Source organism: Physcomitrium patens, chromosome 20 (assembly GCF_059467195.1).
Source record: "Physcomitrium patens ecotype Gransden chromosome 20, ASM5946719v1, whole genome shotgun sequence".
In the NCBI taxonomy this organism is placed as follows: Eukaryota; Viridiplantae; Streptophyta; class Bryopsida; order Funariales; family Funariaceae; genus Physcomitrium; species Physcomitrium patens.
In genome coordinates, this window is record NC_143429.1 from 9,115,175 (window position 1) to 9,133,671 (window position 18,497).

Sequence of the window (18,497 nt, forward strand, 5' to 3'; positions counted from 1 at the left end):
CGCAGCCAAGCGGTTCAATCTGCTGCGCCCCTCGTCTGCGCTTCTGGATTGCAAGATCCCAGCCGCCACGAACTTTCTCCGCCTCGGAATTGATAGCATGATCACTGCCTAGGGAATTGTTCCTCTCCACAGAACTCTCATGAGAATCACACACTAAACATGCAGATTCAGCAGCCGCGTTGCGGTGATTCAACATTCATGCTAAGTTCAGGATTCGGAATCTAATGAAACCTCCGCCTGTCCTGGCGGCGGCCTGCCCGTGTACACGCGAGGGGTCTAGAGGAAACTTCAAAATCTACTCAAATTCCACAAGACGGGCCTCCCAGGATAAGCCTTCCTCAATGCAGCACCCATCCCACAAACGCCGCCACCATGTAAAAACTCCCAAAACGAGGTCCAAACTCAGAGGAGCCGGCAGCAGCTTCACCTTCGCCAATCTCATACCCAAGCGACACAAATCCACATGGGAAGCTCAATCCAAACACCCGCATCCAAAAACTCTAAATTCTCTCCTCTGCAAGGATGCACCCCCCCCCCCCCCCCCCACTCGCTCGCTATCACCAATAACTCTTCACAAACCATCCAGCGAATCCCTACAATCACACAGTGCACTCAGGTGCAGAAGCTACACCTCTTCCTCTCTGTCTCTGTCTCTTTCCGCACTCTCCCCACTTCAATCTAGAACAATCAACTCCCTTGCAGACACAAGCATCATGGTGAGGTCCAGAACAGAGAAGTGGAAGTGGTGTGTGATAATGATGCAAGCCACTTGAGACAAATGCAGAGTGCAAATCTACAACGTGCAAAGCAGAGACAGATGATGACGATGATAATGAAGAAGAAGATTTGAGACAAAGAGGAGAAGCAGGAGGAAGCGGGGAAGCAAAGAGAGTGTAGATCATGAGCAACAGCGGAGTATGTTGAGAAATGGAGGCTAAAGAAGCAAAGGGAGTGAGGAGTGTGGAATGGGAGAGTGTTTTCTGCTCCAGCCTCATCCATCCCCCCACTCCCCTCTTTCTAGTCAACGACGTCCCCTGGTCATCTATTATTCCTCATCCATCCGTCCATGCATTCATCCATTCCCTTACTCTGCTCCAGCTAAGTAGGAACTCCTTTTATCCGCCTTTTCTCCCTTCTCTGAGATTTTCTGTTTGTCTTTGGTAATCATGCTGCCCCCCTTTTGAACAAAGATAATGATTCCAACTTTTAATTGTGGGCTTGGTGAATGAATAAGCCCAATGTTTAGGGTAGGAATGCATGTCATTGGCAAGCAAGCATTGGCAAGCAAGCAAGCTTTGCTTTGCTTGCAACCTCTGGAATCTTTGAAGACCACCGTACTGGAAAAGATTTCATTCATAAGTGAAAAACCCACTTGTTATTGTGCTTTTTTATTGTGTAAATGCTTGCAATTTCCATACACCAACCCAGCACATGAGTGGAATGGGTGTATTCAACCATGGTTGACCCAGTTTCCAAGCTCCCAATGCACTCCAATATGCCTGTTTTTCCCAGTTTCAGATCCTCTTCTGAGGTAGTAGCAAAGCCAGTATGTAGACACCCCTGGTGTTGTTGCATTTTCTGCAGTGTACCAGCCTCCCAAGTGAGATCCATCTTCTGAGCACACACACACACACCCCATTCCTTAGAATCTGCTGACTTGTCCGGAAGGGCATTTCAGTGCACAGCAGATGCTACTGCAATCATCACTCACACGTACATCAGACAGACTGACAGACAGGCTTGCCACATAATGCTTGCTAGCCCCAGAACAGTTTGTTTGGGTGGCCACTCTGTAAGTCAGCTGCAGCAGCAGAGAGCACGCACAATGAAGAAGGGCCAAGGATTAGCATGTTTGCATGTGCAGAGGCCTCAGAAAAGGCATATGGGGCCTCTTCCAAGGGGGGCATTCTTGCTGAGGCACCCATAAATGCTACTTTCCACACTCTCCATCAGTGCTGACCCCCCCCCCTTTCTGCTCAAAGGCAAAAACCTCTCTTTACTGTGTGAAGCCTTGCTACTGAATGGATGGTTTTAAAGTTTTTTATATTATTTTGTATATTTTTCTCATCTCTTTTCTTTCTTTAAATGTTCCTTTCTTTTAAAAGCATGTGTACCAGATATATTATGGTGATTGCTCTTGAGTGTTCAACTGTGGGTGATGGGACTGTGGAGGTTTTAGGGTTTTGAGGCCATGGTTTGAAGATGCATGCAACAGAAATAATAAAATACAAATAGTATGCAAGTGAAGGATGCAGCATAAATGATAATATAGTGATGTCAAAGGTGGAAGCATCTGAAGTGTCCTTGGTACTATTTGAAGTTTACAGATATAGCATCTGCATGGTGTATGGATGTCATGGTCACAAAAAAAAAAAAAAAAAAAAAAAAAAAACTAAGAGACATTTAAAACACTCTTACATATATTTTTACAATTCAAATTTTAAACAAACTAAGGTTTCTCAGGAGCATTCATGCTAAATTATGAGGACAATTTGCACCATCTGCATCTAGGTTTAATTGACTGTAAACAAAATGTGTTCAAAACTTGATTGGTTTATTTGCAAACAATAGATATGATTATCTCATCCTCATGTAGTTTAGCAAAATCTATTAAAAGTAAAGTGAATGTAGACAAGTAGATCTTTTGGATGCAGTAATCTTTCCTTCACAGAGAGAGAGAGAGAGAGAGAGATTCAATATTTCACCATCAAGGTATGTAGACGATAACTAACCTCCTCCCAGATGCTGGAAATGTGGAAAGTATTGCCAAGAGCTGATCATGTTGTGTGCTGATGGCACAATTTGCCACAAACCCACTGGCACTTTGAGGAAAGCTGCTGGAAGTTTCAATCCATTTTTACAAGATTCTTTGAGGAAGCAACAACTTGTGGGATCCAATTTCCATAGTTGCAGAAAAAAACTTCATAAAAATGGAAACCCTCAACAGCCCACCAAAGCCAATGCATTTGTGCATAGTGACAGTGGCAATGGCTTTTTGGAAGAGGAAAGGGAGTGAGGCTCTGCTCATTAACTCAGCCTAGGGGAGTATGTCTGCCAGGATTGGGGCATGGATTTTCTCATCCATGAAGCACACAAGTCTACAAAAACACCAAAGGGTTTTTTCATCACCTTAGTCTCAATTAAACCCTTGATCCCAGACAACACTTCCCAAACCTCCACTACCCAACAAAGCATGTCTGTTGCCCATATGACATTAAGTAGCACCACATTTTATAAATTAAAAAATAAAAATTGAATGAAAAAAAGGAGCATAGCCATTGACTTTTACTTTTGAGGGGGATGAAGATTCACCTTAAGGGAAATAGCATCATAACAGAGGATATTCCATGGCTTTGTGGTGTGTTGCACATGTATGTGTATGTATCTACCTCCTCTATTCCATCCATCCACATTAGCTCTTCTTTTGAGAAAGTGAGCCTTTGTTGGCATGAGATTTGAGTCACCCAGGTAGGCAACATAAAACCCTATACCCTTTGACTCACATGTCATGCCATGCCATGCCACCACACCTACCAACAAAAACAGAAAACAGAAGCAAATGCTAGCAACAGCTTGCTCTTTGTGACTGAAGCCTCCTCCAACAAGGCAGAGCAAAGCAATGCAAAGAAAATGTCAGCTGTTGGGGAAGCGTTTCTACTTGAGACCTGCAAATCAATAACAACAACCCTCTTGCTCCTCATACAAGTTGAGCTACTAATTGTCTCAAAATAGGGAGTTGTCTGCTGCTGCATTCATTCTTTTTGGTGTGCCCATTCAACATGCAAGAGATTCTCTTGTTCCTATAGACCCCACCACCACCTGGTCCTATTTTCCCATCTCCTGAAGTGGGCCTCTCTTTTTTGAGGGAAATAGAGAAAGGAAAAGAGTGTAGCATTTTGTGGGGGTTTTAGAGTTACGAAGTTGTGCAATCAGTCACACCCCCCCCCCCTCCCAGTTTGTGTGCCTCTAACTCTAATCCTACTGTGTGAAACCCTAATTGTCCCTTCACTTGACCAATACTACCACCACTAAGGATTTTGGGGGTGGCTAGAATTCCTTGTCCTTTTGTGCTTCACTCTACCTTGATCTTTCATTTGCTTCATGATGGATGGACATTGTGAGAGAGGGATGAACACAATCATGTCTGTATTTATTTAAAAAGGATCAGTGTATTTTTAAAACTGAAACTGAGCTCTATTCACACTGGTGGTACTTCGGAAAAGGAGAGCTCATTCTTTCAAAGAAAAAAATACTCCCCTTGCTGTCAACTCATGAAGCTTTGTGTCTTTGTTGTTTGATACAACAACAGAATCCAAAGTAAATTTTTGCATTGAGGGGATGAGCTTGGACTGGTCTCTGACCACAGATTCTATTCTAATTGGACTGAAGTGGAAAAAGGACAGGTTGAGCTAAGCAGTAGAAATTGATGCACCCAAAACCAAAAAAACAACAAAAAACTTTGGTGACAAGCTTCCATTATTGCTCATGCTTTGACCAGCCCCCCTTGGCTAACCTCAATTTGAGGAGCATCGTTTCTAGAGCTCAGAATTAATGGCTCAGATTTTAGTAGGGTTTGTTAAAATTTACTTAGAGTCAATTGGGATTTATTTAGGAAATTTAAAGTTTATTTGTGATTATTTAATGATTCTTTTAAGGTTTCTTTAAAATTTCTTTGGAATTTCATTAATATTATTAAGGTTCAATTGATATTTATTCATGATTTCATTAATGTTAGGTTCTTGTTTAATTAAAAAAAATACATGTTTACCTTCCACAACGAAGTTCTTGGTTCATTTTCAAACAAGATAACACATAATGCAACACCACTTGACCAAATGGCCATAGTATGAAGTGGCCCTCAAAGTACCCAGGCTTTCAATTTGCAAGCACGGGAACTATTGAAGAGTAACAAGGAGTCCACAAACATTATCCTTGCTGTTCTCTTTCAATGTATAAGGCTCCATTTATAAGAGACTAAGCCCCAACTGTTCCTCTCTGTAACTTGCTCTTAGACATTGTGGCATTAGGAATGATATTTTTAGCAGATTGGCAATTGAATGTGCATCAACCTTAGTTGGCTTTGAAATAGCTGCAACAATCTCCATCCCATAGTGCCTCTTTTAAGAAATTTATATTGGCATTGTTTTGTCATATTGCAAAGTGTAAGAACAACTATCTTTGACCCTATTATTTATTTATATTGGGTGAGCCTAAGAGGCATGTAAAAATTGAGAAAAATATCATCACATTTTATTGGCTTTAGAAGAATAGATACCCTGGTAGAATAGTATTAAATCAATAAAAACAATCTAAATGACTTTACATACCAATATATTTTTATGAATTGTAAATTTTTAACCTTGTCTAATTTTCCTCAAATGATTTTGTATTTTTATTTTTTCTAATTTTACCACTGAATGATGGCATTAAGTTAATCTACATTAACATTTTAATCCCACAATTTTTCAAAGAAAATTATATCGTGAATTTATTCATTTACTTATTTCAGAATAAAAAAACAACACTTGCATGCACATGTACAGAATAGTAATTTTTTTGAAAGAGTATTCTTTCATATTAGAAAGTTAAAATTTATGAACTTAATTATCTTGTGAATGATGTTGGAAGTAGTGCTGAAATGAACTGTGAATGGTGAAGAAGACAATTCTAAAATGTTCACAATAAACAACTTATTTTTAAACATCATACACATTTTTTTACACAAATATATGGTTCAATTATATGAATAGCATTTTCTACTTGAAGAAACATACAAATAACCATTTTTTTCATACATGATACCAAAAAATAATTTCAAACATTGAAAACAAAGTTATGATACCTGCATTCATCTTGGTCACACCTTCAAATTTAACTAATTTATAGTATAATTTACAGTATAAAATATTTAATAACTTATGTTTCAAATTTCTTATCTTGTCATGTGTTTCGAAAAAATTGAACATTTGTTTTACAAGTTTGGTGTTCCATCATCTTATTCAAATTTAAGTTAGTAGTTACACGTGCAAAACCATGTTGTACCCATATTTCAGAAATCCATTGGAACTAAAATAAATCCTTTCTAGGCATGAATAAAAAATTTCAAAAATAAATTCTGAATTTAAATTTATTTGAAAACATATTCCATGTGTACTTTGCAGAGCCCCATTTTTACACTTGATCAAGAATTTGATTGCAACATAAAAGTAAAGGTAAAAGTAAAGAATAAACAAAATCATGCTGTTGTGACCATAAAAATTATAAATAAATCTTACTCTTTAAGTGGATGATAATATGCTATTAATGAACATACAACATGGATTGAAATATGACTATTATTAACAAAATACGTAAGGTAATTTTCTTTGTTAATTTTTTAAAATTATTATTTTTTAGAGTTTAAATTATAATACAAATATTCATTTTATCAATTATTGTGAAAAAATTTATGTCTGATGCCAGAAAAACCATTCTTAGGCATGTACTTAAGAAAATGATGCAGCATAATATTTGAATTTTATGCTGTAACAATTTTCTCTTTAACCACACCAATTTTTAAAGACTACATCTTTTAGAGAAATCTCATAATATCCTAAGAGTGATGATTTGAAAAATTAGCAGAAATTTGCTTTACAAAATAACCATTTGACTTGTAACTTTGCAACTGATGTGTCAAATGCACAATTTCTTCACCACCTTAGTGACTAGTAGTAGCATAAGTCTCCAATATCGTTTTCACTCTCATGCATATCCACAAACTCATTTTTGTTTGCATTACTCAATTTGATATGTTTACCACCTTCAAGCATGGTTTTGTGTGTTTCACCCTCACTCCATGCATTGTATATCTCTATTTGTAACTTTTTCATCAAAAATTAATAATTATCTTACATTCTCTTACATTATGTCTTTTAAAGAGAATGGCCTTATGTAAGTTGAAATTTCATAGTATTTGCATACAAATTACTCTTATCCATGCACAAAATTTATCCTAAACATTTATAAGTCTTGTTCGAGATGTTCAAAAATACATTCAGAAATGTCCACAAATGATGACACTTTCACTTTCTCAATATCTTGGACAATGGTTCAATTTGTAATCTCATAAAATACCAATTTATTTTGCATATACCATCCACTCAAAGACATCTGGCGGCTTCCTAGATTTTGCTAATTAATTTTTGGTATGAGACCTTGTAGACAATCATAAATCTTAATTTTGCAAATTTCAAAAAAGAAATTTGAAAAGAAATTTGAAAAGAAATAATATGTTAGAAAAGATAAGATAAAAATAAATAAAGTAAAAATACAAATGTGTTCTGTTGAGTTTGTAGTCAATTTCATTGAAATATGAAGTCAAGTGAATTGCTGAAATCATCTAATTGATTGGATGGACACCTTTCATTTTAACAGAATCTCGTTGCATTCTATAAAATTCATGATTGATTTATATATATATATATATATATATATATATATGTTAAAATTTTAGTAGCATGTTATAGACTAAGATGAAAGGAATTAAACCCAAAAAAAAAGAAAAAAAAAAAAATCAATGTATGGACAAAAGAATTCAATTAAATCGATTCATAGAATAATTTTTTGTATATTGCTGGTAAAGCTCAAATACAACTTTAGTATACATACTTAGATAATGTATAATATTGATAGTCGAAATATTTGTAACATATGTTTATGAATTTTTACAACCTTGGAGTATGAGCTGTATGACCCGAATTTAAAACTTCAATTTGATCTTATAAAAGATTCGTGTATTAATATTGATACTTATATTTGGAGACAATGTTGAAATTAGCCAGTGAATTTAATAATCATAATTAACTTGGGCTGTTTAAGACTATCCTAGCAATAAAATTTTGCATAAATGCGGTAAAAGAGGTACATGGTTAGAATAAAATTTGCATAGAAATAATATAAGTGGTATAGAAGGTGGGATAAAGTATGTTGTGTAAAATTAGAAAAAAAAAAAAAAAAAAAAAAAAAAAACTGTAGTACAAAAAATAGACCAATGGGTTAAGGTGAACATTTATTCATAAAAAAATTATATTATTCATATTAGACTTCAAAATTTTGCAAAATTTAACAAAATGTGCACATTTTGCAACAAATATAAAAAAAATAATTAGACTCACACTAAAAAATATGAGGAAACTTTACTTCTATATATATATATATATATATATATATAGAGAGAGAGAGAGAGAGAGAGAGAGAGAGAGAGATGATGATGATGATGAAGGAGCAAAATTCATTGTTGATATCATGTATGAGTCTATTCAACCATTAGCACAAAAAATATTCAAGTTTGGGTTGAATGAAAAATATAATTTTAAACACTATATCATGCCTATTCAAAGGTCCAACTTGAGATAAGTATATACTTTCTAACATCCCCCCAAAAAACACTTTCATGTGAAGTTTAGAGTGAAATGTCATTCATACATTCATATGCTATTTGTAATGGTAAATGCGGGCACATTGACTTCATTCTACAATCTACAAATAGAGATGAACAGGGCACCAGCTTTAGCTCAATGAGCTTAAATAATCCACACTCCATATAATTTTGTTACATTGAACAATATACCTGGCAATTTAACAAGGAGCAGCAGTGAGAGCAAGAACTGCTTGAAAACAACATCCCAAACACAATGTACAGTGCAATATTGCAATTTATAATAAAACTAGGGAATCAGAAACAGAACTCTTGGCCCCACTCCTGTACAATGATAAGTTTCCTGTAACAAATAATTGTTCTTACTGTATGTTTTTTTAAAACACATAATTAAATTTTGGTTACTCTTTTTTATGGGTTTCATAGGCATGTTGTAGCTATTGCTTACCCAATACAAAATACAGCATTGACCTAGCAAACAACATAGAAGATTGTGCAGTTTTGTATGATTTACTCTAGTATTATGATTGTATGCATCATGAGCCCAGAATGAAATGAAGTTGACCTTCATGGCCACAGAAGAAAGAGCTGCACACTTCATCTTTACCTCAGGGTATACTGTATCCAAGCACTAAATTGCCAACGAGAACTTGTAAATGAGTTTTAATTTTTGTGTGTGCAACATGACAATAGTGGTATATCATCCATCTAAAGTTGTTATGCACTGTTCAAGGTGTAGAAATTTAGTAAATGTTTGAGGAAATTTGGGTTCAATCTGTGAGTACTCATAGCACAAGCTATTTAGGGTATGTATTGAGACAAGTTCCCAAGTTGTCTTCCTGCATCCCACTTGTCACACAATGCCAGTCCTTGTCAATGACTCAACAAGATTACTGACCATAAATCTTGCAATTCAACTACATCGCGGTAGTGGGGCAGTTGATTTAATGTTTCGCCTGTTAGCGTGTAGAGTCAAGGGAAAGCCACAAGTCAAACATGTGAGGGTTGCTCAGAGAAATCACACCCAGGGACAAGGACCACACTCAGTTTCCAACGTTCAAGCTCTGAACCGCAATGGCATTCATTCAATCAATTCGTAAAATTTACCCGAGAAGGGCAGATTTGCAACCGTGGGCTGAAATATATCGGCTACCAATTACTGCAGCGATTAACCAAAAGAACAGGCAAACTGGTGTAAAAACAAGCCAAATAAGGCCAGCTAAAGAGGTCAGGTGATGCAAATAATATATTGCAGAAAGTGGCAAATTTGTGAGAATCTACTCAAAAGACGGAATTAATTAACTAACTGGAAAGAGTTCGAATACTAAGTGTTGTCCAAGTAAAGGCAGCATTTCTATATTTTACAATTGAATTTCTCATCCTCAAAGTAGAAAGACTCGACCAAGAGCGAGGTTGTGGGGTCACCAATATAAGGAATCATGATACACAATTAAGAAGTGCATTCACTTCCGGCTGAGAAGCATAGTGTTCTGCTTCGTCAATAGGTCTCTCAGTTTTTTCGTTAAAGCTGAATCGCTACACAAATAATCTTCAAATGACCTACGCAACTTATTCAAAGTGTCATAGCTCTTGTCGGTCTTCAAGTTAAGCAGTGTCTCGAAAAAATTCTGCCACAAATTCACGTTCCAATACCTGCAGTACGTTTCCGGAACTTAGGCTACTTTCAAGTTACCAAATTCACAATTTTGATCAGGACATAGTCTTCGTAACAAATTTGATAACCAGAAGACTTCAAACATGATGCTAACTGACAGTGTTAGCACCATGTTCCGCATCCAGAAAGCTAAAAGGCACAAATTACCTTTTATAAGGCGCCTTCGGGCGGTAAACGACCTGTGGGGCCCCATTGCTTGAGCGCTTATCTATCTCCATATAGTTCCCGTGCAAAAGGCAGTGTGCAACCCCACACAAGCCATATGTATCCACCTGCCGGATAATGAATGTGGTTAAGTATCACAACACTGAACAGCAATTACTGATCATACTTGCTAGCTAAAAATTTACTCGCTCAGATTCAGGCAGATACGTTACAATGAGAGAAATAGATACAACTTTGCTTGAGTTAAAGCACCTGAAAAGTCCACGGTTTCTTCTCAATCATTTCTGTGCACCGAAACCCATCAGTCTTGCTGTCGCCCACAAATTCCGTTCCTTCAGCGAAGAGAGTAAGGTCAATGCTGCGACCCCAATCTATGAGACACACACCCTGAACAGGAATGGACACCATTGTCAGATTGAAATAATTTAATATACAGATTGCCTAGTTCACACGTCTTATTCAAGAACTAGAACCATCTTACAGCACAGAAAGGACTGCTACAAGGTCTGACCTGCTGCTTCCAGGAACCTGACTTATCAGGAGTCCAAACTCCCAGATTCTCACTGCAAAGCCAAGAAACCAACAAGCACACGGTTAGCAACGTCGGTCAAACTCAGATTGATTTCGGAAAATATCTTCCTCAAAACTCAAAGTCAAGTGTCAGAATCAGTCTCATATTTTTCGAGAAAACGATCCCATAGTGTGAAGGTAAATGAGGCTGCACCTGCTGCTGCGTATAAGCAGATTGTCAGGTTTGAAGTCTCCATGAATGAGACCAACTTTATGAAGATTTTCCAACATGTGCAACATTTCTATGGTGTAGAAAATGCACAAAGCTTCATCCATTCGTTGGCCCTTACTGAGATAAGAATTGATAACATCCTGCACTCCAGTAAATGCAAGCTGATATTAGAATCGAGCAGGTGAAACTCCAGCGTACAAATTGCATGTGCTAGATGGCGCACAATTTTTTTTGGAAAATGCACGTTTAATTCTTGTATCCACAGCTTCAATTTAAATGCAGTAGTTCATACCTGAAGGGTTCCGTATTGACCAAAGTCGCATTCCATGAAGCTACAATCCGCATAGATGTGAATATTCTGGGCGCATCCGTATGAGCATCTCTACAGCCAGCACCAATGGTTTGTGAACAGATGATGATGATGCTGGTGAGGGCGATGATAATAATAATAATAATAATGATAATGATATCTATCACAGCAACACTATCTCAACGCAATGCAGACGTGTCCATTCTCAGAACCTTCACCCGTTTTTCCTGTTCCTGCAAATGCAGAAAAAAGAGGATCGTCCTTTCCTTCTGACGTTATGTTTCAGCTAAAAATACAGCACTTTTAAGGGGTATGAGGTAAGTACCTCTTCTGAAAGGATACGCACATCAAGCTGACGATATATATAGAATTCCCAAGGACAGGGTGGCTTTTGAACCTGAGACACCAGTTTTCAGTATTGATCGATTATCTCAACATAAGATATAACATATAAATCATATATACTATTCAGAATTAGAAGGGCTGGGCAATAGAAAGAGACGTAACAGACACTGCAAACCCTGAGGTTCACATTAGATTTCGGAAAGCAATTATTTATAGCTTCTGAGAATTATAGATCGTGATGCTGAGCAAGGCACATAATGATATCGATCCAAAAGGGTCCTGAATGTGTATCTACACTTCAATCATTCCAGGGATTATCTTACTTTAAGCACTACACGATGGCTATCTCCATTATTGTGAAGAGCATCAGCTAAGTAGACTTGAGCAAATGCGCCACGACCTGTACATCCCTTCAACTGATACTTGCTGCAGCCTGCATCACTTAGTAACAAACGCAAAACGCATTAACAGATTAAAAATCATAGAGGTAACAACAGTCTTCAGAAAAGATGAGCCATTCAAAGATAAGCCCTCCGTCTACCAACTTTCAAGGTAAAGATCGAGCATAATATACTTTTCCTCTTATTTAAGATGTATAACACAGCTTTCGAAATCGAAAAACAGACTGGTCATTGTCCTCATACATACCCAACTCTAATGGTTTGTTCTTCACACCGGGTTTGGTGGAAGCAAAAGTGGCCAAAGATACTTTTCCTGAATATTTCTTGGAGCTGTAAATATATCCCTGCGTAGAAGAAATAATAAAATTGAGGAAATCATGCTATAAATGAATAAAATATTTGATTTGCGGCAACAACATTCATTTCCTGAAACCAGCTTCTCTACAACGCCTAGATGGCAGCACATGGCTCGAGCCCATTCCATTTCTCTATCAATTGAAGATAATTTAAGAATATGTGGAAGTTGCAAAGTAGAATATGCTCAACCAACTCACCTTATATTTGGACAATGGCGGGTCTAACTCTTTCAATAAACTAGCTAGCAGTGATTGCTCCCATGGATATAATTGTCCTCCCGGTTTCTTCCTGTGCTCCGTCCTAGAAAGTGTAGGCTCCAAGATATTCCTGCCCCCCAAAAAATAAGACTAGGAGTTATTGAATCGTTTTAAATGAAATCAAGTGGAAATTGAAGTTCACAGCAATATGACCACAAGAATAGGATCCCACCTTTGCAGAGAAGTTGATCCTTTGAAGGTGGTAATGCTTTTGCTTGGAGTCGAGCAGACGATTGGAGAATACTGCGAGGGTTGCTGCTCCCTCGTGACGTCGGATCTGTCCATAACAGGAGTACCACTCTCCCGGACTCCAGATCCTTCGTTGAAGGTGGTAGATGCAACCTGCACCTTTTGCTTCTTGTTGTCCCTATTGTCGATCTTTTCTTCTTCATCGCTAAGATAGATACAATGAGTACTACCCTTGGCGCTAGTAGACCAGCTTGAGCGTTTTCGGCTCGAAGTTGATCTAATACTGCTATCGTCATACACACTATATTCATTGTTTACTCTATTTTTTCCACAGCTCCGGCCCTGTGCTGTACCTTGATCTGGCTTAGAGTGTTCATCAGGAATGCTGCCTCTGCTTTCCTTCGTGATCCGTAGTCCAACAGCTGTCTGCTCCATGCTCTTCTGATTAGGAGGAGCTTCAGTGTCCACAGCAGACGTGCTACTCGAAGCGACATCTTTATGAACGCTGACGAACTCCCGTGGGTGAATGGTAGCAGCCTTATTATGCACTTGATTATCTGAACTCCAACTGGTATGTGCCGACGCTTCCGGCTTAACGCCTTCAGCCGCCATACTTTTTCCTCCAACAGCAATATGGCTAGACTGTTGCTGTATTGAGGCGGTGATCCCTTTGTAATCTGCTGCAACGTTTAAAGTTCTGGACTCTGAATCACTAGGAATAGAGGTACTCGGACTGTTATGTGGAGCGCTTGCATTGGCAGACTTGCGAACAGGTTGATTCGGTGCTACAGGAGCTCTAAGTCCTCCATTAACAGGTGGTGTGCCTTTCTGAGTACCTGCGTAAGGCACGGTGGTCTTCGCAAAGCTAGAGGTCACGCCTCTCTGACCAGGTTCCTTACGTGCAAAAGAGTCGCTGAACATCGACATTATATCATCTGTCACCGATTTAGAGTCCATAGTGAGATCATCAAGAACCTCACTCTGACCAGGTCGCTGCACACTGCTGACATTGACTACTGTCCCCGCTAAGTTCTCGTTTGTGTATGACTTCTCAATCTTGGGCATGCCCCTGTGCGACGCCAGAGGACTTGCATATTCTTGTGCTACTGCTTCAGAGCGAGATGATGTCTCTCTTGGGTCGCTGAACATCGCCATGATATCATCCGTTACGGATTTAGTCATAATAGTGGCATCGTCAACAATCTTACTTTGACCAGCCCGTTCTCCAGAACTGCAATTTCTTTCCATCCCTCTCACGTTCTCATTTGTGTATGACCTTTCAGTCTTGAAAGAGTTTTCATGAGCAGATGGAGGTCTAACAGTAGTTTCAGAGTGCAAGGAGGCAGGTCTCGAGTCAGCGAACATCGCCATAATATCATCTGTCACCGATTTAGTCACGATGGTGACATCATCAATATTCTCACTATGACCAGCTGGTTCTGCAAGATTTCCATTTCGTTCCATTCCTTTTAAATTTTCATTTGTGTGTGACCTCCCAGTCTGGGGCAAGTCCCTATGAGGCAACGGAAGACTGCGATGTTGCTGCACTGCAGTCACAAAACTCGATGTAGCTGGTCTCGTTAAGTGCTTCTCACCACCAAATGAATCATTGGAGAGAACATTTCCAGCATCTGCAGGCTGTGATGACCTAACAGACTGTGAGAGCTTTGGGACACTGTTACGAAAACCATTTGAAGTCTCTGTTTTCTGACCTGGCATTTGGTTGGGCATAGAGTCCATTCTGATACCAGGTCTATAAGGATTATGATTCACTTCGTTCACCCTGGTTCGTGTATCCGTGTGAATCGAGTTTGACATGTTCTGTACGTTGTTGAAGGCTACAGGAGCATTATACGTTGCAGAACGTAACTGCGAGGATTTATTATGCACCCAATGACGCATTCTTTCTTCCTCAAAACTGGACTCGGCTTTAACTGCGGTGCTCTCGTAGATTTTGGATCCAATTAACACCGGTGCTGCAACAGATGACACAACTTCATATTATTAGCAACCCAGAACTATGTTCTACACACTAACGAGATCCTCATTCCAGAATTATCTAAATTTAAGTATAGTGACAGAGAAACTCACTTACCAGGACCATTGTAACCACCAACACTAACTTGCATGTCTGGAAGAGGGTCTTCTCTTGCACTATTCTGAAAAGGAGGCATTGTTGGCAATCCTGTGTATTTTTAACACCTGTTTGTTAGTCTCAAAATAGAAAAAGAAGACGAAGTAGAAGATTGATGATAATAGCTGAAGTAAAAGTAACATCCAAACGTCTGCAATAGCTAAATCCGAGATCAGCATGTTAAACAATATTAAATACATGTGGTCTACCTTGGATGCCATTACTGCCAGAAAGAGGTCTCTGTGCTCCTCTGGCTAACAAAGCCTTCAGTTCTTGCTCCTGCAAGACCTCAGTTGCGATACACACTCTTGTCAAGAATACGTCATTGATAAATAACTGTTACAGAAAAAACGTCAGTCATTGTTCCGAAAATGCGAACCTTACGTGTTAATCACTGGTACAACTAAAAGGATACCAGTACACTTTAGGCATTGAGAAGAAACCTGTCGCTGTTTACGCTTCTGGCGTGCAAGCATTCGGCCGCGAAAGTTGTTGTACATGAGCATCACTCTTTCAAGTGGTTGTGCTCCCCTGCACCCATGCCCCCGGAAATGAGTTGGCAACAAATTGACATCCTGAATGAACAAAATTATTAAATAATTCATATCAAGACAAACAATCATTTGCAAGAGAAATGCTCATGCCTAGATATGCCAAGTTGAAAGACATAATCGGCCTTGGCGAAGTCTCTAGAAGATTCCAGCAACATAGCATACGCCTCGTAGAACAGCCCATGCCCCAGTCCAATCCCATTCGCCTCTAGAAAGGGGAAAATGCCTCCCCGGTCCACACAGCAATCTGCCTGCAAGCGAGTACCGATATGAATTAAGTTGCTGATCAACCAAATCTCTACATTCCAAGCTACAGCTCCAGCGGAAAGCTCACTCCTAGCAATACTTTCAGCCACTGGTGGACTAAAGCCACAAGAAACTTCAGAAAAAACAACAAAGAACATTCTACGTGGAGGAAAGGGTCCATGAAATGCACAAAATACGTGCAAAAGTGGGAAGTATGTTGAAGTTTTCTTTATTGCAAAGCCGAGCTAAGAGTTACACGCATTCTTACTGGACTCGTGAACCATTCAGGAGGATCTTAAGCTCGACACAGGATGGAATCAACGGTCTGTCAGTCAGACTGTAACTTAGTACTTTCCCTGGCCTACGTGTCGCTATTAGTAACTCGTACGAGCATTTTATCACAATTACTATCGTGATTAGTAATGGGTTGACTACAAATACACTACAGTTTGGGCAATAGTCGCATAAAGTGGAACATCACCATCTTTCTGTGAAATCTAAACAGAGGATGTTGGCAGAACTTCAAAGGGGAGTTAGCGTGCATTGTGGATTCTGCCAGTAGTGAGACCAAAATTCTAGGGATGTACTGGAAGACTTACGTATTGTATCCAAACTCTCAAATAACGAAGGTCCGATTTGTATCTGTTGTCCGCCAGAAACTCATTCCCAGTAAGTTCCAGCACTTCCTTCAGAACTACCTGCACATTACCTGGCGGGTTCATCTCCTTCAACCACTTTATGCACCTGTTTGGCCAAAAATCACATCTTAGAAAAGACGTGATCTTAAATTTCAATCCCAAATTAGGAATAAAATAAGCTGTTCATTGCCTACGTAACTTTTGCAAACAACTATGCTGAACTAAGACTTACCGTAACCATGGCTCAAGGGGGTCATTGCCAGAATACTCCGAAACGAAATTAAGAATTGTCCTGCAAAACAAGCACAATTACTTAGATGTAACTCATGCAGATCCTCGCCCTGTAAACCAAGTTTGATCCAATGACTGAAAGCCATGCCCGCACTAATCTTGTACCCTAGTTCCTAATTGCTTGCCAGAGGGAAAATGAACGAACCTGCGCAAGTCATCATCGCGGCTTTCCGAAGAGCTATTTTCGTATGTATTCATGGCCATGCAAACTGTCGGCAGACAACCCCTAAATGAAAAGATCCCTAATCCCCCACAACCCTCTTGGTGAAGCCGGAACAGAATATGAGCCTCTCTGGAAAGCCAGCCAGTAATTGCACGTCAGTCTCAGCAAAATAGGTCATCCCAATCCGAATAGCTCCAAACCATCCTTCGATAACAGTGCCATTCCCAAGACCAAACAATTCAGCTGGATTCGACATCACAATGTCGATCCACGTGCATTATGTCAGACGCCCCAAGCTTGTCCCAGATCAATAAAACCAACCACTCAAATTCAAAATTGGCTTGTTTTTTTTAACTCACCAAGCTCTCTAACCCAGTAGGAGGTCCAGTAACTCAATCACCTGTTCGAATCCACCTCCCACCTACTCTTCTCCACCCAACCAATCAAAAGCAAACGGGCATAACTTTCTTAACAAAGTCCAGCGTCCTCCAACAGACCCCAGCCCGAAGTATGGTATCCAGGTGCATCGCTGGCAGTAGCTACCCTCCCCGCATTCCGCCAACACTGCAAACCTCTAAATTGCACACCCCTCCCAAAATTCCACTTGACTCCTTAGAGTCGAAGTATCCGAAATCCCCAAAAACCCAACTCACGAAACTACCAAAACTTCCACGACATCGCCCCGTCACATCACAGCACCATCTAAACACCAACTAGCAACCACCACCGCGGGCTCTCCCTACAATCTTCCACCAGCCACGAAGCTGCCAGAACGCCAACACTGGCTCGTGGTGGGGGAGATGAGGGTTAGCCTGCCTGCTTGCAAAATGAGGAGACGATTCACGAACCCTGAACGGATGCTTCCACAGGAGGGATGGTAGCTTCACGAACGAACTGAATGTGCCTTGGAGGTAGCTGCGAATGATAATTGCAGAAGACGCATCCCGCGAAGGAGACGACGACGAGGGAGACGACGACGAGGGCGACGGCGACGAAGACGGAGCAACGGAACGCCAACGGTGGCCTCCGCATCGGAACGGGGGTTGAACCAAGTTGGTAGGAAGATAGGCGGGTAGGAAAGTACTCAAGGCGGTGGTTTTCCGACCCGGTGCCTGCCGTGTTCCGACCCGCCTCCTCCATGCCCGGTGGGCGGTGCATAATGTCCCCTGCATGCTTTTCAAAAGCGGCTCCCGCCAATTTTGCTGGACTCAGTTGATTGGTGACCGGAATTTGCTTTGAGAATCGAAACAGGGTCGGTGACTGGCCATGCAGAAGCCGGGCGGGAGTGTATTCCACGCGGTCTTGGGGCTTTCCACCCAACACTGAGTTCTCTCCCGTAGCTCCCTTCACCGAGTCACTGGATAACTCTTGGCCTCTGTGGTGTGGAGTTGAACATATTTGTAGAGCCTGCGCTATGTGGTGCATGTGTAGTGTGTTGCTTATGAGTTCGTTTCATTTTGACCTTTAATTGTCGAAACTATGGAATCAATCATATCGTTTTAAAATAATATCTGAAAACAAATCCCAAGTTCAATGATTTTTACACGTGCAAATTTTACGAAGAAAAAAAAAGCACCACGAAACACACACAAACAAAAGATTCTAAATTAACAAGAA

At 39.8% G+C, this 18,497-nt stretch overlaps 1 protein-coding gene across 2 annotated transcripts; it reads right to left on the reverse strand.

The window, feature by feature from the left end:
• Positions 1-9,644: 9,644 nt before the first annotated feature.
• Positions 9,645-17,901, reverse strand: LOC112273310 (uncharacterized). Of its 2 annotated transcripts, none has more exons than XM_024501930.3 (19): positions 17,240-17,901; positions 16,863-17,009; positions 16,659-16,718; positions 16,388-16,532; positions 15,636-15,793; positions 15,435-15,522; positions 15,201-15,270; positions 14,953-15,042; positions 12,841-14,833; positions 12,609-12,738; positions 12,302-12,398; positions 11,977-12,086; positions 11,634-11,705; positions 11,291-11,380; positions 10,981-11,138; positions 10,768-10,819; positions 10,509-10,643; positions 10,239-10,363; positions 9,645-10,069 (listed from the first exon to the last, which is right to left on the reverse strand). In XM_024501930.3, the coding sequence occupies exons 2-19, from the start codon at positions 16,919-16,921 to the stop codon at positions 9,880-9,882; spliced, it is 3,822 nt and encodes a 1,273-aa protein (XP_024357698.1). In that variant the 5' UTR covers positions 16,922-17,009; positions 17,240-17,901; the 3' UTR covers positions 9,645-9,879. The 2 variants fall into 2 exon arrangements, with proteins under 2 accessions (XP_024357698.1, XP_024357700.1); XM_024501932.2 differs by having other exon boundaries at positions 17,281-17,422.
• Positions 17,902-18,497: the final 596 nt, after the last annotated feature.